Source organism: Rhodamnia argentea, chromosome 5 (assembly GCF_020921035.1).
Source record: "Rhodamnia argentea isolate NSW1041297 chromosome 5, ASM2092103v1, whole genome shotgun sequence".
NCBI lineage: Eukaryota > Viridiplantae > Streptophyta > Magnoliopsida > Myrtales > Myrtaceae > Rhodamnia > Rhodamnia argentea.
In genome coordinates, this window is record NC_063154.1 from 9,552,205 (window position 1) to 9,576,852 (window position 24,648).

The window sequence follows — 24,648 nt, forward strand, 5'->3', positions numbered from 1 at the left end:
CTAAAAAGTTAACGTTCTCTTATTGCCCTTCTCTCTCTCTCTCTCTCTCTCTACATTCCGATTCTGTGCTCTCTGATTTTTTCTCTCTCTCTCTCTCTCTCTCTCTCTCGTTTCTGCAATTTGCATCCTCGATCGAAGGAGATGGTGTGAAGAGAAGCGAACCCAATTGTGAAAGCTTCGTTCTTTCATTTTTTGGCGCGCCGAGAATCGAGTTCGCCGAGCTGCCTGCCGCTCCGATCAGTCTTTGATTTGGTTGCGGGATTCCTTCTGGTGTTTCGAGTTCCCTGAGCCTGGGCATTTGAAGAATCCGCGAGAATCGTGGTTCCCTTCGCGTTGAAATCGCGATCGAGCTGGTGGTTCTGGGATTAGCGGGGGTTCTCTTTTGGAGCTTCAGTGAGTAAGTGACGATGGAATCTGAAGTTTTGTCGCGGGCTGAAGTTGAGGAATTTTGTGCTGATTCCTAGTCTGTTGTTGTTGTTGTTGTTGCCTGAGTTTGTGGGAGTGGCGGCGGGTTCACGAGGTCCGTGGTTTAATCCGCGGGAACTTTTTTGTGGTTGGGGACGTTCGGTGGTTGTGATGATAAATTAGATGGCTTTGACGTACAATTAGAGCCAGAAAAGGAAAGGGTGAGGAAATGGCGATGGAGTCGAACATGCCAAGTTCGTCGGCTCTGAGCAGGCATGCTATTTCGTTTCAGACCGGTGCGGTAAACACGACCTCGGATGTGGCACCGATGATGGGGAGCAATTATTTCGGGGTCAACAGTTCGGGCGGAATGGTTTTTTCTGCTGGGAATTCCGCTACCATGAGCAACAATTTGGGGTTACCTCAATCGGGAAATTCTTCGAGCTCTCTCCTCCTGGATTATGTTCCGGGGCTTAAGCATGATGCAGATTTGGCTGTGGAGTGGTCTGCTGAAGAGCAGGATAAACTATACGAAGGCCTTAGGAGGTAAATTTTTTAGCTTTATCTCTTTTTGAAACGTCTACATGGATGTCTGTAGCGTGCGCATATGTGATTTTTCTCCATTCCTTTACTGATCTTCAGCCGGGGTTTTATTAGTCTGGAAGTATTTTTGGATCGTTCTATTAACCATTTAGTTCTTTCCGTCTTGCCCGCAATTTAAAGAAAGGAAAGAGGAGAGACATAGTGGCCGGTCATTATAGAGTTGCCTTGTAGGCTCGCAGCTAAGAACGCCATGCTTGAGTTTGTAATTCTAGATATTAAGCAGAATTATGAGGAAGAGAACATGAACTCTTTTCTGTTCCACAAACGCTAATCATTTTAAACCTGATAATTGAATTCCCTTGCTAGGTAAAATCCACTTTGTATAGTTAACTTCTGATTTAGCTGTTGCAGCTCTTCTGCTTCTGAATATTATTTCCTCAATAACTCTTTTGGTTGCTGATAATGAGTTTGATAAGCTTCTATAGGATCTTGTGAATGATCTGCTGTCTGGACTTATTACAGCATAGTTTTGCCTGTTTGTACCACCTTGAAGTGTATCCTTCTTTTTCTTTGTTTGCTCTCATGCGCCCACTCTATGCTATATGTATATTAACAGAAGTCTTGGTGGATGTGAGACCTTAGGGATTTTCGACATCAATCATGACAGTATCTTCTTTTCTACCTTGGAAATCACGAGTACCTTTTTCCCTTCAATTGTAGATTTGCTGATGAGCCTAATATAATGAAGTATATCAGAATAGCGGCCACGCTGCAGGACAAAACTGTGCGGGATGTTGCTCTGAGATGTAGATGGATGACGGTGAGTTCGTCTGGAATGTCCTCTGAGCGTAAATAACCTTTTCAACTTCATTAGTTGCTTATGATGCGTTTGGACATTGTCAGTTGTTTGGACTTGATGTCTTTGCTTGCATTATCTTGTTTACGCATATATATACTTGTCAAAGAATATTTGCATTTCATGTGTGGAGAGTCAAGCGTATGTCGTGCACCTAAATCCCGCTCTCATTACCGTAGTTTTCCCTAAGAGCAAGGTAGACTTTGATAAGCAAGTAATCAGAATTCAGCTGATTTTATGCTCTTCTTTTGCATGCACTCGGAGGCTTGGAGTGTCTCAACGCATAATGTTTTTTCAAATACTCCTTAAAGTCCACAATTGTTTTTCCTACATTTGTTATTGTCACTGGGACATACATGCAACTTCTGTCACGGGATGATCTCTTGTTGTTTATGTCCAATTCAATTGAGTGTTGTTTTAGTCAATTAAGGAGTAAGACATAAAACTTGGTCTGATGTTGAGATCAGTTGCTTGGGTTGAGGAGTGAATCGAATCATGCTCCTTTGTCTAACTTTGATGACTTTCGATACTAGGAAGTCATTGAAATATTTCTGCAAGTTCATATGCGGCTTAGCTTCCAACGTAATCTCCTCCTGCACACTATGCAGGGGCAATCTATAATGATAAACTTTGTGCGTCTATATTAGGATAAGTTTGGAAACTAAACCACACTCATTACTGTAATAATTCCTAAGAACAAGTCAGACTTTCATAATCAAGTCATCAGAATTCGGCTGATTTTGATGTTCTTGTGCATGCACTCGGAGGCTTGGATCGTTTCGGTTGTATTCTTGAATTTGGAATGAAAAGAAGAGTAATACTTCTTACCATGGGGCAAAGAATAGGACCGACCACTTAGATCAGAATAACATTCACAGAAATGTTCTAACATAGAGTCGAATCAAACATGTTAAAGCAGATTAATGTTTCTTGAAATGCCTCCTTGGAGTCCACAATCCTTTGTCAATTCCCACTCATGTCATTGTAACTGGGATATATATGTTACTTCTGTCACGTGATGATCTCGCCTTCTTTAAGTCCAATTTAATGAGTGTTGTTGTAGTCGATTAAGGACTAAGACAAAAAAAACTTGGGCTCATGGAGGTCAGTTGCTTAGGTTAAGGAGTGAATCCACTTGTGCTCATCTATCTAACTTTGATAACTTTCCCTAGGAAGTCGATTAAATATTCCTGTGTCCGGTAAATGAAATATTTCTGCAAATTCAAATGCTGCTTAGCTTCTGATGTAATCTCATCCTGCATGACATGCAAGGAGAGTATCATTACAACAATAATAACTTTGTGCATGTTTGTTGGGATAAGTTTGGAAACTAGTTGCGGTCATTTTAATTGTTATCTTGATGGTCATTCCTTGTTTAAATTGGTTGTGATGACAAATTTTATATGTTCTATTCTTATACTGAATGAATTAAAGTAGTATGGTGTCGTTGAAATCCATTGGATTTATCTAGTAAAAGGAAAAAAATTAAATCATAGAAAAACTATTGTTAAGGGTTGAGATGACTTGATACCATTTCGGACGTTGGAAAATGGTTGCTTCTCATACCAAAAGTGCTTGAGCAGCCTCCTGTTCGATTGAGTTTTTTGCTCCTTACTTTTATTATATGATCTCTTTCCTCGACCTTCTGGTTAAATGGAAATCAATAAAAGAGCTCACCGTAGTATAGGAGAAAATGTTTCTGAAAATTAAGGCCATCTGGAATCTCATATGATCTGGTGTTACATGAATGAAACTTCATCTTGACAACATAATAGGTGCAAATTGCTTTGCCTTATTATGCTGGTGCTTTCAGCACATAAACTTCACTTTGTCTCCTTTCCTTTTTTGAGAATTTCTTTTTCTTTGCTGGGCATTCTTGATATCTTGAAGCTGCAGCATCTTGTAGGAAAATTTGCAATATTCAGAGCAATAGATGTAAACTTGAATAGTTGCTTCAGCATTTTATCGTTGTGTTTTTATGAGAAAAGCATCGGCTGTACTTTTCTTTGCTACTAAACCAGTCTTGCTTCCTGAAATGTGTCCACGCCAGTTTAACATTCTATCAGAAGGAAAATTACACTAAGAAAGGGTACCAAGGCATGCCAACATGTGTATGGAATCAATTAACTAGCTACATGATTACATAAGAACCATGGAAATTGCAATCCATGACATGGTTTACAAGGGTGGATGGTCTGTCTCAGGGTTATTGCAGGAGCTTATATTTCTTCTCTCCTGCTTAAGTCGAACCCAGAAAAGGAAACGAGGAATGAAAAGTAACTTTTCTCATTTAAGAGAATGTGAAATTTCCGGTACTTCATCATCTTCGCAACCACATTTGTGTCCCACATGTTCATGAACTTGTTGCTACCCATGCTCGCATGCTATGTAACAACAAAATAATAGAACTTTAGGCGTTGTCTAGCTACAACTGACTAGGTTGTGTTAGAAGGATATTCTGCAAATTACAAGTGCTCTATCACATTGTTGGAGTATCAGTTGGTTGATGCCAAGCCTCTTTTGGCCAAGGTAGTATGTTTGTAGCCTTCGTTATTCTCTGTACTTCAGCCAAAGCAAAGAATAAAGTCTTATAGACTTCTTTTTGGCATTGCTTCTATTGACTGATTAACCTACAAATTTTGTGCCATTTTGGGTTTTCACTTTGTCATATCTAAGATGTGCATATTCCTATTTAAAGCTTCTATAGATGTTCCTTGCTAGTTCTAAGGATGTATATATATATTTACCCAGTATTACTATTATAGTTATTGGGCAACTATTCGCCTATGGAATCTCTGTTTGGTTGATGTATAAACCTTCTCCTCTCAAGGTTGTGAGAGTAACATCCTTAGTTGCTTAAATTTACTTTTTTGCTCTGAATGTTTGGTACACAATTATGTCAGTTTATTTGAAAATCATCGATACTTCTTTTGATGATCGACATAAGTTTAATAATTGAAGGACTAGTCAGTTTTGAGCTATCTAAAAAAAAATTAGGAAGCTGGTGCTATACACCTGTAAAAGAGGTATTTGCCGCGTAACATAATAAGTGAGAAGGTCCTAAGTAGTTGTTAATCATGCACATAAGAATCGATTGCCAGAGGAATCTACAGAAGACTCTTAAGTCTATGTCATCCCAAACTTTCGTATTTATCTTGTTTGGAACTGATGTTACTGACCAACCTGAGAATAAAGACGTGCACCCCCTAAGTACCACTTCACTGTAATTTTGTATTTATTGACCAACATGGAAAGAAAGAAAGGTGGGGTTGTGGGGGCCTAAGTCACAATTTCCCAATGGGCACAAGCTGAGATGAAGCGAATTGATGACACAATTCGAAAGATTCCAGTTAGTGCTAGGGCAGTGGACAGACTGTTATAGTGCATCTTATGCAGGTAATATTATAATATTCTGATTGTTTGAATTGACTGAAGCTCCCTCCTATGACATCTTATGTTTTGCAGTCTTGTGCCCGAAAGTGCACTTGCTAGAAAGTAAGTCGATTATGTTGGAATAGGTGGGAAGTTGCACATATGGGCTGAGAACTAGGTCAATTTATTACTTTTTAATTTTTCTCCATGGTCGATCAAAATGCTGTAGATAAATCAATGAAGGTTGGGGATTTTTCCAATCAAGACTATATAAATGTTATATAATCATTAAACTTTTTCTGAACATAGTTGGCTGATTTTTCCATATATGAAATGGTGGCCACAGTGTGGGATTGTTGGAGGAGGTAATGATTGTTAGATATAAGGAAAATCGCAACATGGAATTTTTTTTTAATATTTTAAATACTTCCTTGTGTTAAGCTTGCGCAAGAGGACCTTGGTTCTTTAGGATTTATAACTTGCTTTGCAGCTTGAACAAACTGATTTGATGGAATGTGTGGTTAATATGACTTTTGACATGCAGAAGCATCCTCGATTATTTCATACTAATTATGATACTTTATATTTACATCCTTTCATGAGGATTAATGAGATGATTCATTGATCGGACTTATGCTGTGTAATTGCTGCAGAGGAAGCGAAGGAAACCTGAAGAACACAATCTAGGAAAAAAGGTGAACAGCCGGAAGGTGTGTCCCCCTTTACATTGTTGACCAAAAAGTGTCTTTTTTTAATTATTTTGTTCTTCTAAGTTCTGTAGAAGCTAACCTCACAAAGATTATCTAGAACAGATGATCCTACTGGTGATGGCAACCAATAGCCAGCTATTCTGTTCTCTGTCCTTATATGATACTACATGATGACTAGGTTTCCTTGTGTCTATGTATATTTGTACCTTTGAACCTTTTCGTATAAACCTCTTCTTTTTACTAGCACAAAAATTGCGGGAAATAATTTTGTAGTTAAAACCAGTTCCGGGATTCTAGAAGTGAAAGTCAATACTTTGTATAAGTTTGTATCATGCGCTTTTTTCTTAGAGAGTGTATATCATGTTCTACTGGTGTAATTTTGGTTATTCATAACATTTTTTTTGCATACAAGTCAACTAGCTTTGCAAACCAAATTATTTTGGATGTAGTAATTTCATGACCATGCCTTTTCAGGATAAGCTGGTGGAATTGCCTCCAACTAATGCTTCATGTCTACCACAAAATATGGCTGCCTATTCTCCTATGGTTCAGCATGTGGACCCGAATGAGCTTCTATATTGTGAGGGTCAGTAGTTCTTGTTTGATTTTAGTGAAAAAAAATCAGATAATCCTGTTTCCGTCACAACTTTGTATGTTAGTTCACTTGTTTTGTTTCTGTGATGGCAAATTAAAGGTCATATTAAATTTTAATAAATTGCTGATGCTCTCTTTTTTGTTTAACATATCATGCCACTGAAGTCAAATCTCTTCGTTTGTCCTTCACTTTTTCCCCTTTTCCCTTTTTCAGTTTTAGGGAGAATGAATTGACATAAGTTTGTCTCCTACTTATTTTGCAGATGAATGTCTCAAAGTGCATGTCATCAGTTGTAGGTGAAAGTCTAAGTTTGTTGCCCATATTTTTCTGAAGGTGCATGAAATTTTTTATTAGTTGTGGAAAACCATTGCTCATTGCATTGACAGTTTGAACGGTTATTTAGCTTCATCAGTCTATCTGTCATGCCATGCCTGCTGCAAAGGTCATAAAGAAGACTGATATTGGATTAATCATTGAATGCTGCTATATTTGTTTCATCATGTGGATCATATCCTTTGTGTACCGGCGAAAGTTTCTTACTATTAGTGTAGAAGGAGATAAATGTATTGTTAAATCTTCTTTGCATCTTAACATTTTCCACTCGACTTCCTTTTAGCCCTTTCTAAACAAAAGGGGAAAACTACGTGTATCTTTTTTGTGCCATCATACTCTATAAGAGATTAAATTTAGCACTCCTTTTAACATCCATGATGTTATCCCTCATTGTCTCGTGGCTTGTGGTCACAGTGATACAAAAGCCGCTTCTCATTCCTTGACCTTGTAGTAGACTGGTTATATAAGAATTCACAAGAAGCCAGGAGTCAATTATCCTTTGGATGTGTTTGCCTTGTAATTTATGGGATACCAATTATCTTTTGTTGCTTTCTCAGGGATTGATGGCACTTCTAGGCAGCTCTTAAAGCAAAATGCACAAGCGTTCAACCAAATCTCTGCAAATATGCATATGCTCAAGGTACAGTGCAAGAGGCCTTTTTTTTGCACAATATTTTCGCATGTTCTACCTAAAGGAAAGTGGCTGCAAAACTATCTGTCTTTTCTAAAAAGTTTGTATATTTGGTTAAGTCAGCTTTCTTTATCATGGTTGCTGAAATTTTGCTGGTAAGGTTGGAGAATACATCTCCATTCATGCTCTTACTTTTCTTTAAAATGTTTTATCTTCACATCTCTCTCTCTCTCTCTCTCTCTCTCTCTCTCAATGTGTGGTGTGAAATCAAATGTGTCCACGGATACATGCTCACAAATGTGTGAGTTTGTGTGAACGGCGATTTCTAAGAGAAAATTGCATGGGGAATGTAGTCACTGGAAAACTGACTTTTAGCTTCTTCTTTATCTGTTTTAGGAAACTACCAGGGTTTTTCTCTTCACATGATGTCTCTATGTTGGTTTTCATAATATCGGACTATAAATTCTCTAAATGGAGACAATGCAGTGCATTTTGTTCCATGAGTTGTTTAGTGATTCTTGTCTGGTTAATAACTTAAACCCTTCATTATGAACCTATGCACATAAACAAAGGCTGTTAAGCAGTCACCTTTTTGAGGTACTGGTCATACCCAATGATTCCATTTATATACGGTGCTAATATTTTCTTTTGAAGAGAGGACTACCCGACGTATATTGAATAAAAACTGAGAGAACTGCTATGGATGGGCCTGCTGGATGTCCTTTTGTATGGTTTCTACTATAAGTTCCTCTGTTCTATCAGTCATAGACGTATTCATAATCTTCCACAATGTATATGTCAGGTCCCTTTTCTGGGCATAAGAAATGCACTGCAATTTATTTCAACTTTCTGTATAGCACCAATAAATTGTTCACGGAGGAATTCTACTGGCTTACTTTCTATCTAATGATTATGAGTAACAGTTACAGGAGAACCTCGACCTCTTCTGTCATGTGAGGAACAATATAACTTCTATCCTGAAAAAGTATGTTGATCTTCATTGTTTCTCGTTTTTAATAGTTTATCGATGGTAGTGGCCACATTGGGTAAATTTTTTCTTCCAGTGACTTCCATTGCATTGTGCAGCATGAGAGATACGCCTGGTATAATGAGCCAGATGCCACCACTTCCTGTATCCATCGATGAGGATCTCGCAAATACTATATTGCCCAATATTAGTCAGGTAATGCAGAATCAATTTCTCTATGTCAGTTTGTACAAATTTGAAATGTTAACCCTATGAATGGAGCCTCTTGACTTTATGTTTGGGGAAATGATTACTTATCTATTGGAACGCAGTTTTAATTTAAGTCTCTTGTTCTTCTCTGTTCAGTTTATTCCAAATTCCAGTTTTTCTTGCATCTGGTTCATTTTATGGATATGCACTTAATTAACGTATCAGGTCAACTGGGTCACTATTCATATTCGCAAATATTTTGGGTATTTTCCTCAGAAGTGTCAAAAACTTGGTTTGGTTTTCAGAACTGACAATTTGGAGATCTTTGGTATTATCTATTGTGGAGCAGATTCTCAGGACGAACTTAGTTTTTTGACATATACAAGTCTAAGACTTTCGTGAATTTGTGAAATAAAGGAGTAGCAGTTCTCAGCCGCTTTTCTATACCTTAGTATTGAGTGTCGGTGAACTGATTGTGCTGTCAGGTTAGTATGAACTGGTTTCATGTCAGGCGGGTGCTTCAGTTTTATTATGCAATAGGCATATTTTAATATTGGTCCTGGCGTTGGCTCGATGCTGCCTAAAATTGTGTTATTGCTACCTAATATTGTCCTGCCTGTTTGCTCTTCTTCCAGCCAATCATGTTTGGTTCGCACGGAAGGATCCAATTGAAGCAGGAGCCAAGGTGCTAAAGGGAAGTGATTGAAATTCAATTGCATATATAAGATTTGTGAAGTACAGAACAATTCTGCTGTGTAACAAAAGATGCTGTTGCTGAACATTCTTCCTTCCATGGAGATGATCGTCTAGCGATTGCCAAAAAGTTCAGAGATCGCATTTTTGGAATCGGAACCTCCACCTCTCAAATAGTGAAAGCGAAAACGTGAAGACAGAAGCGCAGTACATGCTATCTACTTATCTTGAAAGAGGAGGTTTCCTGACAAAACTTCCATTCCTCGGTGAAGCTCTAGTTTAAGTGCATTGTGTATAAATCATAGACATCTACGTTGTACTACTTTCTCTGCGGCTGATGTGTAACTTATATCCAAGTCAATACTCGGGTTATGCCACCGATCTTATACATTCTCAGCATCCACGTTTTGGTTCTTTGATGAACTTTTGGGGCATTTGCGTTTTATCATTCTCTTTTGCGTCGGTCGGGGCTCATTCCACTTTGTAATAATGTACCCAAAGTCATTTTGACAGTCTCCGAGCTCCTTGAAAATAAATTCTTTCGGAGGGACAGTGATGCGAGTCCTTGTTCTTATGTCGTCTGCTGTAACTAAATTCTTCTGTACGAGTCGCCAACTGTTTTTCGCAACATTCTGCGGTGACATTCACATTCCACGTTGGCCTTTTGAGTTATCGTGACTTCGATCCATTTCTGTGATAAAATAGCAGCTGATGAGAACCTTTAAGCTGAGTAAGACAAGTTATCAGCATCTGTGCCCTGACCTACTTTTTTCCGTGGTTACTTTCTGATAGTATCTGGGTAAGGTCATAGATACCAGAGGAAGCTGAATGCCAAACGTTCTACTTCACCATGTTAGTTAGGTTATGAATTTTGCCTGCCATAACCGGTTTAACCGAGGCTGATCGGTTTCAACTCGCTCTTGAATTTGAGGTATGTCATGCCGAAGGTGATTTCGCCGTCTCCATCCCGCATGGCTTCCTCATCCTCTTCGGCAACTGCGACATGGTGGCAAAATAATTACTATCTAATCGATCCATGTGAGCAATCCCTGTTCCTACAACAGCAGATAAAATGGTTAGACCCCGTATAATACCAAAAAACAGACCAAAAGAAAAAAAAAAAAACATGTGGCCAGGAGAGGAAGGAACTTGACATAAGCTTCCAATGGGAGCTACGACACATTCCACTATCTCAACTTAATTTAAAAAAGGGCCACCTAAAATCCAAAATTCACTGCCTTTTTCGATTCAAGAAAAAGACAAAAAAATTCCCTAACCAACTAAAACAAAGTATACTTTGTCTTTTCATTAATTCCGAGCGTGCTAATTTATCAAATTAATTAATCAGCCTCCTTCGTCGTTACTGATAAATTACACCTTCGGTTGGCGACTAAATTCCTCTTCAAAAGATGCCAACGAAATGGCACTTTCATCCAAGCAGAAAACGGCCGCAGCTTAGAAAGAAGTTGTACATACTTGCATGTTCTTAATTAATCGAATTTGGAAGGTTATGCACAATATCTACAATAATCTACCCGGTCCGGAGTTCCGGTCAAACTTCCCGGTTGATTGTGTTGCTTATTTTCGATTAAAAAAGCATCTGATCTCTGTCTAACTCGCTGCCTAATTGCTTTCCGATTAGTTTTAACGCTTCGTCTTTGTAGAAAAAAGAAAAAAAAAAAAAAGACGATGTCATTAGTTATGAAAAAAACATTTGGTTTATTGTCCTCACGGGTGCATGAACTCTTCTTCGGACGGCATCGCATTTTCAAATAGGTTTTGCGGTTTTGTCAATGTTGGATTCTTTGACTTTTTGAATTGGGTTTGTCGCTCTTTGTTGTGCTTTTTGTTGTGAGTACAATATATAACCTATCCAGCATTCTTCCTATATTCCTTGTGCGGTTCCGTAGATGAAGTACAAATTCATTTTATTTTTTGCGATGTTTGGTTGCTTCAAAGAAGAAAGGCGAACTAAAAAAAGAAAAATAAAATGGGACATTTATAAAAGTCAAGATTTCGGGTGTATATTATATCTAAAAATCGATCTTTGGTACTCTCCGTTGAATGAGAAAATGGGTCACATTAGAGGGGTCGGAACTTACGGGATTTAAGGAATGGTGGAAGGGAATGAAAACATAGATAAGTAAAGAGTAGCAACAAAAATAGAGAGGGGAAAAACAAATAAGTAAAAGGAAATTGACGAAGAACGAACTTACATTTCAAATGAACAAGATCTAAACTTGAACCTATCTTTGTAATTCTCGAAAAGTATGGGAGCAAAGGAGATTGATTAAGAAAGCTCTCTTGTTCCCCATAGATATATATAAACGGGTTGTTTTTTATTTTTATTTTTATTTCTTTTTAACAAAATGTCGCTCAAATAAGATTGATTTGAATTGGAGGATGAAGTTAGACCAAAGGAAGAACGGAAGAGCAAAGTTAGGCCGATCAAACATCCAAAAGGAGTACAAAGAGGAGGATCTCCGACGACGACATATGATTATTCCCCAAACAGGATTTGTAAAAATCGGAGCCATGCAACAAATCTTTTGTTATAATGTTTGGGCGGCGACAGATTTCTCTAGAAATGCAGGTGTGAATGTGTGAAGAAAAATCAAGGATGTTGGGAAAAAGATGAAGAAGAAGAAGAACGTGAAAAACGAAGGAACAGACCAGAGCCAGAGTTTGCCGGGCGGCACCATGTCGGTGAATCGAATCCTCAGTGACTTTGGGTCGTGTCACGTGCCTCAAAGGAGCAAATAAACATGTGCACGTGTATTTTCTCGGTTCTAGCCCAAAAGCAATTCGATTTTTTTTTTTTTGAAGTTTAGTAAATAGATATAATATTCTTGGTCACAATGCTTTTCCTAGGAAGTTTTTACATTGGGGACACTTTGCCTTTTGCCACTCTTAAATTAACAAGAAATGTGTGCACAGGAAACATAAGTACGTATGTTCAATGTTTCACGCCAGATCGTTGTTTCTTTGTTCTCGCGAACCAAGACAATCCCTTGCATCAAAGCGAAAAAGTACAAAAGACGTGGAAGTTTTATTTTTATTTTTAAGTTTTTATGCTTTCTCCTTTCTTTTTTTTTTTTTTCCTTCCCCTTTTATTTTTTTCCGGCGATTGGCGATCAACCACAGGTCATGGTTGGTGAGTCTGGCCTTACCTGGGAAAGGGCTAGCCTTGCTAGACTGCACTTGGGTGAGGGCAAGTGCCGACGAGGCTCCCCTCACCGGATCTAGCGAGGCCGACCCTTGCTCAAGCTAGGGCGGCCTTGTCGAGTGTCGCTTGGGTGAGGCATTAGGAGTCTCGCTTGGGCGAGGGTGAGGTCTAACAAGCCTTGCGTAGGCGACGCCCGGTCGGGCATCCCTAGCCCGTGTGAGGGTTGGCCTCACCCAATCGAGCAAGGGGGTCTGTCGGCACTCGCCCTTGCCCGGACGTGGCTTGGTAGGCCAACCCTAGCCTGTGAGGGTTGGCCTCACCCAATTTGGCAAGGGGGTCTGTCGGCACTCGCCCCTTGCCTAGACGTGGCTAGCAAGAGCGATCTTGTCGGCCACCGGCAAAAAGAAAAGGGAAAGATAAAAAAGAAAGGGACAAAAGAAAAAATTTACAAATATATTTTAAAATATTCTTGGAGGATGACCATCGTTCATGTGAACGATTTTCGGTCTAAATTGACATGTTAGACTAAATTAGTATCAAAATAAAAATATTTAGGACTAAATTGGTTCAATTAAAAGGTTTAACATTGAATTAGTATCGATGCAATATGTGTAAGACTTTTTTGGTACTTTTCCCTTTGGCTTTGTGGGTTTAGTAGTGTGTGCTTGAACAATGAAGGAAACATACGGCACGAATAAATCACTAAGAGATGGGGGATTCATGTATCGCCGGATCCTAGAGTGTAAGTCCATTTCGACCGCACTCTACGGTGTCACAGGGATTGTGATCACAAAAACTAGGTGATGGGTACATATTGTTTCATCCTATCTCAGTCGGGCCGAACTCGATCGGTCTCTAGTCGGCTTCGTGCCTAATCCCACGACTGTTTTACTTGTGCTGGTCGATAAATTCAAAACAAGTTACGAATTCCCCCCAAAGGGAAAATCTCCTGTCAATTTCCAAGCGCCAGAAAAATTACCGTGCATGTGGTGGTGCGTAGCCTTCTCAGAAAGTACCAAAAGCCAAGAGGGGATCAAGACATGTTCGCGGAGGACGACAAAGAGGGATGGACAAAGACAGAAAAAAATAAATAAAAAAATCAGAGACCAGTTGAATTCCAAGTCTAAAAGCAATAGTTTATTTGGGAGGGGGGGGAAAGCTTTTTGGCACTGAATTGTCATCGTCCATGCACGAACGAAAGGGGTCCCGGACCAATTGAATTCAATGAATGAACTTTTTCACACGTCCCTTTGGTAAAAAGTCAAAAGATATGATGTGGGTCTTTTGGATCTATTCCTTTTGTAGTTTTTGCCACCTCACTTTACCACTCTGAGAGAACTAGCTAGATTCACCCTCCCAACTTTTTAGGGAGGAAAGAGAACGCACCAGCCCCTATTGCCACTCCGCAAAAAACCGAAAACTGATTTACGGATCTGAGTCCATCGGACACGACCTTTGCCCGCATGTTTTTGGGTGTGATTTCAGATTCCACGTAGGTTTTACCTGAAATTCAAAACTGTTCATCGAAACGGATTCTCATTTTTTGAAATCAGAACCTATTCTCGCATATCTTGCAATTTTAAATCTACCCATCACAGGTTCTGGGGTCGATTTCATGATCTATTTTGGTTCCATCTGTATTTTTTAGAGAATCATTGCAGTGAATCATTATTTTTGATGACCGTCACTTGCTGCTATAATCCGTTGACCCAACTTATATTTAGACACACGAATAAAAATAAATCTCAATCATAAATTGTTAAAAATGGAAATTCAAACTAGTAGCTCCCAACTACACACTCATTTTCGGACTTTGTGGAATACCGTCGGATCATACAAAGACATATATACTAAAAAAAAAAAAACACAAACTAATTTCAGGTTCTTATTTTCACTATCAATAACCTACTCATCGAAACATGTTTCTCAATTTTTAGAATTTGAAACTTACTCTATATATCTTAAAATATGAAAACAGATCCATTTCAAATTTCAGATTCTACCCCGAAACTATGCCAATCCTTACCGTGGATAGCATTGGAATTAGTACCCAAGTCCAAAGAAGAATTTGGCTGCAAAGAAACGCTAAGATTTCTCAGTACTTCTAGTGGTGGGCATGAGCATGACTTCCCAACTTTTTGGTTGGGGAGACTGAGTCTCTCCTTCTCTTTCTCTCTGTTGGAGACAAAAGTTAGAGGGAAATGCCCACATGCTGCCAACTGTCGCTATTTGGAGCTTCTCCATTGTTCTCTCTCTCTCTCCCACCGCTTTTGTCCCCTTCTCTTTGTCCTCTCTCCATCCCTACTCTCCTCCTCCAGTCTCCACCTATAAGTACGCCTCACCGCCACCCATCCCACACTCTCTTCACACTCTGTTGCAACGATGGGCTCGATCTCAGACCCGCCCCTCCTGACCAACTTCACCCAACTCCTCCGGAGTTGCCCCACCACCTCCTCCTCCTCCTCCTCTCCAATCCAGAATGCCGACATGGCCGCCCCCCGGGAGTGTGAGCTCCCAGTCATAGACCTGGGTGGGCTGAGCAGCGAGTGCGAAGAGGAGAGGCAGTCGTGTGCGGCGGCCATGTGCAGGGCCTCCGCAGAGTGGGGGTTCTTCCAGGTGGTGAACCATGGGATCAGCAGTGAGCTGCTTGGGGAGATGAGGAGAGAGCAGGTGAAGCTGTTCGAGACGCCCTTCGAGTCCAAGGTCCGCTCCGCCCTCCTCGACTACTCCTACCGCTGGGGCACTCCCACCGCCACCTCCCCTGCCCAATTCTCCTGGTCCGAGGCCTTCCACGTCCCCCTCGCCAAGATCTCCGACCTCTCTTGCTATGGCCAGTTCATCTCCCTCCGGGGAGTCCTGATGGAGTTCGCCGCTGCCATGTCCAGGCTAGCCAGGACGCTGGCGGGGGTCCTGGCGGAGAACCTCGGGCATCACCGGGGCCGCAGTGCGTTTGACGAGACGTGCCACGAGAGCACGTGCTTCCTCCGGCTGAACCGCTATCCGGTGTGCCCACTCTCGACGGAGATGTTCGGGCTGGTGCCCCACACGGACAGCGACTTCCTGACCATCTTGTACCAGGACCAGGTGGGAGGCCTCCAGCTCCTCAAGGACTCCCGATGGGTCGCTGTCAAGCCCAACCGAGACGCTCTCATCGTCAACATCGGAGACCTTCTTCAGGTAATAAAGAAAAGAAACGACAAAGTCAAAACAAAGCGCCCCAAGTCAATAGCCACGCAGTGACTAACCCGAGCATGAATCGGTCTTCTTCTTTTTGGGCAGGCGTGGAGCAACGACGTGTACAAGAGCGTGGAGCACAAGGTGACGACGAACGAGAAGGTGGAGCGATACTCCGTGGCCTTCTTCCTCTGCCCTTCGTACGACTCTCTGATCGGGAGTTTCAGAGAGCCCTCCGTCTACAGGAAGTTCACGTTCGGTGAATACCGGAAGCAAATCCAGGAGGACGTCAGAAGAAACGGCCAGAAAGTTGGTCTCCCACGTTTCAGGCTGCAAACGAGTACATAAACACAGTTCGTTTATAATGAAGTTTACGAAAGCCATCCTATGGGGACCTCCATGGTATATACTAATACACAGTTCTGAGACATTATTAGTTTATTGGGTAAGTAAAGAAGAAGAAGAAGAAGAAGAAGAAGAAGAAAGAAGAAGAAGAAGAGAAGAACAGAGACAAAAGGAGATTATTTTTTAGGTTCTTATAATGTATTCTGTAAATCTATAGCACACCATCTCTCTCTCTCTCTCTCTCTCTCTCTCTCTCTCTCTCTCTCTCTCTCTCTCTCTCTCATTTGACCGCAATTAGTGTTCTCTTTTCAAGCATATCTCATATGTGATGCCAACCCTCAGAAGCTTATTCCTTGGGATCGCCATGATTTTCTCGCATTGCCTGAAAATTTTCCTAAGAAAACTCTAGGCGTAGTTGACGACGATCTTCTTGCACAAGGATGAGTTCGGCTCGGCAACCACCTGGGCTTCCCCAAGGAAGTGCACCCCGCCCCTCTCCCTTGCTCTCTGCGCGATTTGCATCTCCTCTTCCCCCTCTAGGAGTCCCGTCTCATCCTCGCAGTTGTCATCGTTGCTCTTGGCCTTGTGGAAGAAGAACTCATGTCAGATGAATTCCTTCAAGTTGTCCGCCAACTGGCCGCTCGAACTGGTGTGGCTCCTCTCTCTTGTTGTTGTATCTGTACTGCACGATAAAGCGGAACATCCTGGTGCTCCTCGGTTCGACCTGCCCGAACAAGGACCGCTTCTACATTGCGACCTTGCTGATTGAGAGGTTCTTGATCGAGACGATGATTAGGACAGAATTCATTGACGGAATAGTAGCCATGAAATGCGATAATCCAGGAGGAATGCCCTGCACGATCTCAGAGCAGGGGAGGCCGATCCCAGGGACCCGATTGATGCTTGGGTTCGCGGCAAGATCTTTGATGAATATCGTTGAGACCTTGTACTTGAGCTCGTAATTGTACCGCTGCTTGTGAATGTATTGATAGATGATCATGACTGTCATCAGGATGGCTGCAAATGTCAGAAATTAAACCAAATTCATGAAGGTGTCGATTAAGTGAATGTGGTGTCGATTGATTGTCAATGACTGTTGAACTCCCAAGACGCATGCACGAACCAGTGCACGAACCATGACTTGTCTTTCGAGAGTCATCATTAGTTGAGTCTTTCAAGAGTCTATTCGTATTTCGATATGTAGTTAATACTATGTATATACATCGCGTATGTTCATATTTCTAAAGTAGATCAAGAGTTATGTATCAAGCCTATAAATAGACGTGTTTTGCAACTATTTTGATATGGGTGAATCGATTGTGAATACAAAAACATTGAAAAGTTGTCTCCTCCTCATTCGTGAGTTGAGTTGTGAGTGTTTATGAGAGCCTCGCTTTCGATTTATCCCATCAAATTGGTATCAGAGCTTAAGATTTTCAAAGAAGAGGAACGGTGAAGATGTACCCGATGTTCGAGTTGTCAAAAAAATACTTCGGTCCTTGGACAAAAAGTATGATCACATAGTCGTTGGGAACAAGGAATCCAAAGATCTCGATGCCATGATGACCGATGAACTTCCGGGTTCCTTGCAAGCCCATGAAGAACGACTCAGAAGAAACCAATATGAGTTGATGGTGGAAGTACTCCAAACTCGGTTGACTATCCGAGATGAAACGGGCCAATGTGGAGTCTATGCGGAAGCTCGAGAGACGAATCAAGATCGTGATCGAGGTCGAGGTCGAGGTCGTTTTCAAAGAAGAGGCCATGGACAAAGCAGAGGAAATGTGTTCGCAACGACAATAGAAACCAAAATCAAAGAAGTGCTCGCGGAAGAGGATGGAACTCAAGTGGCCAATGGTATGATAAATCTAAAATTCAATGTTATCATTGTCATAAACTTGGCCATTATGCTTTTGAGTGTTGGAGCAAAGAAAGTAGAGGAGCCGACAAAAAAGCGAACTTGGTGAATGATTCCGACTAAGTTCTTATGTTGGCCGTCAAAGAATATGAAGGTGGACAAATTGATACGTGGTCCCTGGACATTGGTGCAAGCAACCACATGTGTGGTCGAAAGGAGACGATTTTCGAATTGGATGAGACAATCAAAGGGAAAGTCTCGTTCGGAGACAACTCTAAAATCACCGTCGAAGGCAAAGATACAATTCTAATTCTCCTAAAGAGTGGTACACGTTAGCTTATTACTAATATGTTATTATGTACCGAAGATGTCAAGCAATATCTTGAGTTTGTGATAGCTTCTCGAGAAAGGCTATATTGTCCACATGAAAGATCTTAGCCTAGTGCTTAGAGATTAGAATAATAAATTAATTGCAAATGTGAAGATGTCAAAGAACGAGATGTTCATTCTCAACATTAAAAAATGAGATGGCTCGATGCTTGAAAGCATGTGTCAATAATCCTTCGTGATTGTGGCATATGAGGTTTAGACATTTGAATTTTGGCGGAATGAATTTGCTTTCTTGGAAGAAGATGGTGTATGGCTTACCACATATTGATCATTGTCGACACATAAATCTTGATTTTTTTAATGATTTATTTTGCATAAAAATCAGAAGTTAAATTTTAATTCCTACCAAAAATAGTTCATCGTTCATATTTAATTTTTGTCAATCATGCATTGCATTTTATCCAGACCGGTGGTGGATGGACTTAATTCAAGGTTTCGAGCTTAATTGAATTATCTAAATTAAGCCCGCGGAATAAAATGGTTCGTCGACGCTTTTAGGCCTCAGATCATTCACACCCGTTTTCACCTTCCTCTCCCCCTCTCTCTCTAGCAACTTCTTTTTCTCGCTCTTATGCTTCCTTCTTTCCCCATCCCAAGAAAGGAAACGCAAAGAAACAAAAGCTTTAACGAGCCAGAAGTTTTGAACGCTGGATACCTATGAACATGGATGCATTTTCTGGAGAAAGAACTTTTCATAAGCTTTCTGCTCCTTCTAGGGGATCTAGTCTGGTTACAAGGCATACCCCATGCAGTTGGGCCCGAAGGCTCAAATTTGCAGCAGGCTGGGATGTCGCAGCAGACTTAAACTCAGTAGGTATCCAAATTATCTACGTAGATAAGTGCAAATATGCGAGGCCCTCGTTTCGTTCTTTAAGGAGTGGAAAAGAAAGAGTGGGGAGCTCTTCCAGAAGTACTCTCACAGCAAGCAGACAAAGGAAATCCTTCCTGGATCGTCAGCCGAAGCTGTCTTCTCAGCTAGATTATGATTTATCTGAAACTAGCAGTGTTCAGGATGAACTTTATGCTCCAAAGGTCAACCCCCCACCAAGAAAGATCCAAAGAGAAATTCATCTTGAAAGTGGAAGTGCTGAATTTGGGGAAGTTGTACCGACCCATTGGAGCCTAGGCGAAAATCCCCAAGGAAAATAGGTTAATTTAAACTTAATTAAATGTGATTAAGTCTTTCGAGGCTTAATTAAAAAAGGTCTTGCAAATCAGGGTCTATTTCATGAAAAGATATAAGTTAGAGCCCCTAACTTGACTCAATTTTTCCCATATAAGCATGCTTATACCTCAGGTTTTAAAGCAGGAGGCCAAATATTTTACGCACACGGCAGATTTTTTAGGGAGGGAGCAGCCGTGAGTTGCTCTTTAATCTGTGAAAAGTTTCTTACGTACGAGAGGAAGAAGAGTCCACCGCCATCTCAGGGCCACACAACTACAGATTCACTGTTCCAGAGAGCTTCACGTTGGGAGGCACTATTTGCTCAGAAAAATCAACACTTTACTCAGAATTTGCGTGAAAAAATAAGGCCAGAGAGGAGGGTGATCTTACGGAAAAATGGAGGAGGACTCCTTCCTTTTCTCTCTTTTTGTGCAGGCCTCGCAATGAGAAAAGTGGGGGGACAATCCTCTGACACGCAGAGAAGAGAAAGCAAGAAGAAGAAGATAAGAAGAATTGGTGGCGTCATCCTTTGATCACGTTACCGAAAGGAGCGTTTGAAAATCCGCAAATCCAGTGCGACGAGTCTATATCTTTGCTCCAAGATATTTCATGTGACATATTGCAAGAAAATCTTATGGTATATTACTTGCCTAATTTGAACAAATTGAAAATCTTTTGAATATACTCAAGATACTCTACATATTTCACAATGTAATCGGTTAGGAAATTTTTCTAATCCACAATTCCATATATGGAAATAAGTCTATCTACCAAGCTTTAGATAGAATTATTTTCATAGCGGGTATTTCGAATTTTTAAGGATGATCTATTATGCTTTAGATCGAAACTTAATTCGAAAGAAATAACGAAAATTATCTCTTCAATTTAAAAGATTTGTAACTTTAATTTAAACGCACTTAAGCAAATTTGACAATGAAAAAACATTCATGCCTTATATTTTTAGTTCATCTCACAAAATCTCAAAAAATTCAAAAGCAAAATGTAGCAAAATGTGGTTTCTTAAAAACCACATCTCATCATTTTTAAAAAAATTAGATTTTGTAGAAATTCTATCTAATGGATTGCATTCAACGAATAAAATATTTTTGAATCCATCTTAACTTTTAAAAGATGTAGACATAGGGTAAAAAAAAAATTCTGAACTTTTTTGGAAATTAATGCAAATTTAATCGGAAAAATTTAAGATAATCTTGAGCCAATTCACTATCATTTTCATTTAATTTTTAATGTCGGAAAAAAAATGAAATACAAAAAAATTCACAAAAAGAAAACCCAAAAAAATTGCATCTTTGAACTTCAAGTGAGAATTCATCAAAATTGCCAAATTGAACATTTTTCATAAAATTGGTATCGAAATGGCATTAATTAATGTAACCAAGTTCCAAAATTAAAATCTCAGGTTCGTAGAAGTAACATAGTTCTCCCACTAATTTACTTAGATTTCTAACCGACCTACCAAAAAAAATTAGTGGCGGTTTTGAAAAATTTAGAACTTTTTGCAAGATAATCACTAGAACCATAAAGTCACGATTTGGTAGAACTTGAGAGAGTACAAGCTAAGTTAAAATCCAATTAATTAATTTGATAACCCATTAACCTAAGATTGAAAACCGCAATTTTTAGTCCGCGACAGTCATCCCGATCAATTATATGATGGGTATGTTCTTGGCAAGCATCCCAGAATAAGCTTTCCGGAAGAAGCACCTTATCATGCGAAGAAGCCACTTGAGTTGATATATTCAATTGTGTGTGGCCCAGTCACTCCTCCATCCTTTGATAATCATAGATTCTTTGTTACTTTAATTGATGATTTTACTCGAAAAACCCGTATGTATTATTTGAAAGAAAAGTCAAAAGTGTTTAACACATTTAAGCAATTCAAGCACCTTGTTGGAAAGGAGAGTGGCTATTTCATTAAAGCCTTGAAAACAAATCATGGAAGAGAATTCACATCAACCATGTTCAAAAAATTTTGTGTCGATCATGATATTCAACTTTTCTTGACAGGTTCATATTCTCCTCAACAAAATGGCATAGCGGAATGAAAGAACAAAACTATTCTTGACATGGTTTGAAGCATGTTGAAAAGCAAGAATTTGCCAAAGGAACTTTGGGGTGAAGCTGTGATTTGTGTGGTCTATCTACAAAATAGATGTCCCATACATGGATTCGAAGGCATAACTCCTCAAGAAATATGGAGCAGGAGAACACCCACTGTTTCTCATTTGAGAATCTTCGGGAGCATTGCTTATGCTCATATTACGAACCAGAAAAGATCGAAGATGGAAGACAAGAGCAAAAAGCTCATCTTTATCGGGTATGATTCCTCAATGACCTACAATGGTCTCATGAATTATTTCCATGCATAGAAGTGAAGCAAAGTGCCGAAGGGATTTTTACTTCCCAAAAAGGATATGCTAAAGATATCCTTGAGAAATTCAACATGAAGAATCGTACGCTGGTCAATACTCCAATGGAATGCGGAGTCAAACTTCCGAAGTTTGATGATGGGGTCGATGTTGATCCAACACATTATGGAAGCTTGAGGTACCTAACATGTACGAGACCGAACATCATGTATAGTGTTGGAATTGTGAGTGAATTCATGGAGAAATTGAAATCAACTCATCTTTAGCTGCAAAGAGGATACTTCACTACATCAAAGGTACTGTCTATCATGGTTTAAATTACCGTTAGTCTCAATCTTTTGATCTTAGAGGTAATTTCGATAGTGATTATGGGGGAGATGTCGGTAATCAGAAGAGCACTACAGGCTTTATATTTTTCTTGTGTGATACTGCTTTCATGTGGTCAACAAAGAAGCAACCAAGTGTTACTCTATTGACAAGTGAAGCCGAATACATTGCATCATCCTCATGTGTTTGCCATGAGATATGGTTGAGAAGATTGCTCAAACAAATTCATACGGAGCAGCCGAAATCAAAAGGACTATACCGATGAGTCGGATGCTCCTGCATCTAGGTACCTCTTCAAACTTGGAACCAATGATTCAGATTGTAGCCAAAATAATCCTTAGGCTTTTGAAAGTAAGGATTGAGCTAGATAAATGGGTGAGGTCTGAGTTGAACACGAGAGCAAATTGATGGAGCTCGATGCTTCCACATCAGTATGCTCCCTATGTGCTCCACAAGCCCGGCCCAAGATTCGACAATCCAAACATCCACATTCGAAAGAAGAAATGGCGCATAGGTTAAACGAGACCTATTTCGTCTCGCCGGTGCCTCTCCGGCCATTGCCAATCTAGGTCAAGACCTCAACTAGCTTCGCTTGGCTGCTGCGGTCTCTGAGGTACCCCACTAATGGCAACGACAATCCCTCCAACGGTCTGATCGACCTCCGATGACCACCAACCTCTCGGTTACTCACGGCCTGCGATCAAATGAGCAAAATTGATCCAAGATAGCGCACAATAGAGCAATAGCAGCAACACGTCAGCTAAATCTAAATGTAACATGCACAGCTTAAGTTGCAATTTAGGCCAAAAGTGACCGGCTCAGGCAAAGGGGTACTGTGGCAAAAAAGGACAGGAGGGAGCGAAGCTTTGCCGACACATATAAAGCATAACTGAGCCAGACCAACACCACATCAAGGACCTACAGCTAGCAAGGAGTCATAGCAACTACCTAGATAGCTCGCCGGACAAAGGAAACCACATGTACCGACCCAGCAAGCCTACGGGCAAAAAAACAAAGGACAAAAGAGGGGGATCGAGAGTCCAACCCATTCGAGACTTCTTAGGAGATTGGCGGTGGCGTTTCTACGTCTGATGATCATTGAAACAAGGCTCACAGCCGGGTACGACCAATTTCTCCTCGGCGACCTCCAATTTTTCTGCGACTCTCGGCCAACTCCCTTTCTCTTGCCTTTTTAGTGATCAAGCCCTCGTTTCTCTCTGGTACAGCTCCAATTTATAGGCAAGCAAGAGGCCTCATCGGGGGCTTCGTGGCCAAGGAAAAATAATCGGACGTGGACCATCTACGATTGGCTTTTCCGGTGGCTCACTCTATTGCTTCGCGGTGAGAGAGGGAGAGAGAAGGAGATGAGGTCGCGAGCCGAGCTAGGGTGGCACGCGCATGGAAAAAAGAAGTGGGATTGGGCCTGCATTCGGCACAGTATCGCAAAAAAGAAGGGACAGGAGAATAGGGGCGTTGAGGATCGAAGTTCATTTGTTTTGACAATTTCACGTATTATTCGAAAGACGTGTCTGTCGCCTTTGTAGAAAGCTGGTTGAGATGAACTTACTTAATTAGCATCTGTCTTAACTTACTGATTATGTATTGGCCCTAGTAATCGTGGTGCGTCCCGAAGAAAATATTTCTCGTTTTTGCTCCTTTTCTTTGTCAATTTTTTTTACGCACACATTCTAATGTCTTCATGTTCACCTAAAACGTTCCATTAGTCGGGAGATCATGTCAAGTGAATATCGAGAGAATTACCAAAAAAATCCTAAACCTATAGCAATTGTGCCCATTCATTCCCGAATTTTTTTTGCTAATTCAAGCCTTAACCTTTTATATTTGTACCAATTCAGTCAATTCGGACTATTTTGGTTGAAAATTGTTGATATGGCGTTGCCAGTGCTAACGCGGTAATTTTTAATAATATTTTTTCAATTTTAAATTTTTTATTTTTCTTTTCTGTTTTTTTGTCCTATCTTCTTCAACCTCCGGCCGATCACCAAGGGCGGGTGACTTGACTAACTTTTGCAGAATTATGCGCTTCAAATTGGATATAAGCAAAATAACTTGATGAAAACAAAAACAAGTTGATACAAGCAGGAACATGTGATAATATCAAGTGAAGTGCACTTTATTTGACAGATATAGAAAATAAGTAGGGATATATAGAATGATGCAAGCATAACTTTATAGTGGTTCTACTTGGTGTAAGTGTATGTCCACTCTCCCAAACTAATAATATATTGGTTGGATTCCACTAGTAAATTTTTGAGTTGTTACAGTAGTATATATCGCTTATACTCATAATACTTATTTTCGGAAACTAATGTTGCTCATTCCCAAGTGAATAGATCATACTATCATACACCTAAGAATAAACTGTAGCACTGATGTCCTTCTCAAACAGATTACACTTTCAGTACACTCAAAAACAATATAAAGATGTAAAGCATTCCCTATTAATTGGATGAGTATTGCTCGTCTCTTTTCTTCTCGATTTCTTCAGCACTTATTG

At 40.3% G+C, this 24,648-nt stretch overlaps 2 protein-coding genes and 2 long non-coding RNA genes across 8 annotated transcripts; 2 read left to right on the forward strand and 2 right to left on the reverse strand.

Moving 5' to 3' along the window:
* Positions 1-9,981, forward strand: LOC115739971. 5 transcript variants are annotated; one of them, XM_048279497.1, is made up of 8 exons: positions 4-951; positions 1,669-1,763; positions 5,825-5,886; positions 6,361-6,472; positions 7,372-7,454; positions 8,369-8,430; positions 8,532-8,628; positions 9,258-9,981. In XM_048279497.1, the coding sequence occupies exons 1-8, from the start codon at positions 635-637 to the stop codon at positions 9,312-9,314; spliced, it is 885 nt and encodes a 294-aa protein (XP_048135454.1). In that variant the 5' UTR covers positions 4-634; the 3' UTR covers positions 9,315-9,981. The 5 variants fall into 5 exon arrangements, with proteins under 5 accessions (XP_048135457.1, XP_048135454.1, XP_048135456.1 ...); XM_048279498.1 differs by having other exon boundaries at positions 5-951; positions 1,669-1,768; positions 5,830-5,886; positions 6,361-6,466; XM_030673290.2 differs by having other exon boundaries at positions 8-951; positions 1,669-1,768; positions 5,830-5,886.
* On the reverse strand, positions 6,991-24,402 carry LOC125314956. Its single transcript, XR_007198294.1, has 3 exons — positions 24,392-24,402; positions 19,822-19,836; positions 6,991-7,149 (listed from the first exon to the last, which is right to left on the reverse strand). It is a non-coding gene; the product is annotated as an uncharacterized LOC125314956 (long non-coding RNA).
* LOC125314954 lies at positions 7,482-7,846 on the reverse strand. The gene is made up of 2 exons (XR_007198292.1): positions 7,664-7,846; positions 7,482-7,632 (listed from the first exon to the last, which is right to left on the reverse strand). It is a non-coding gene; the product is annotated as an uncharacterized LOC125314954 (long non-coding RNA).
* On the forward strand, positions 14,835-16,123 carry LOC115739936 (gibberellin 2-beta-dioxygenase 6-like). Its single transcript, XM_030673256.2, has 2 exons — positions 14,835-15,658; positions 15,761-16,123. The coding sequence occupies exons 1-2, from the start codon at positions 14,864-14,866 to the stop codon at positions 16,001-16,003; spliced, it is 1,038 nt and encodes a 345-aa protein (XP_030529116.1). The 5' UTR covers positions 14,835-14,863; the 3' UTR covers positions 16,004-16,123.
* Positions 24,403-24,648: the final 246 nt, after the last annotated feature.

Bases quoted from the DNA above. Each gene is read 5' to 3' on its own strand.
- LOC115739936 (XM_030673256.2), top strand. From the start codon at position 14,864: ATGGGCTCGATCTCAGACCCGCCCCTCCTGACCAACTTCACCCAACTC. The intron at 15,659-15,760 runs GTAATAAAGAAA...CTTTTTGGGCAG, and splicing joins ACATCGGAGACCTTCTTCAG to GCGTGGAGCAACGACGTGTA.
- LOC115739971 (XM_048279497.1), top strand. From the start codon at position 635: ATGGCGATGGAGTCGAACATGCCAAGTTCGTCGGCTCTGAGCAGGCAT. The intron at 5,887-6,360 runs GTGTGTCCCCCT...ATGCCTTTTCAG, and splicing joins AAAAGGTGAACAGCCGGAAG to GATAAGCTGGTGGAATTGCC. The intron at 6,473-7,371 runs GTCAGTAGTTCT...TTGCTTTCTCAG, and splicing joins TGAGCTTCTATATTGTGAGG to GGATTGATGGCACTTCTAGG.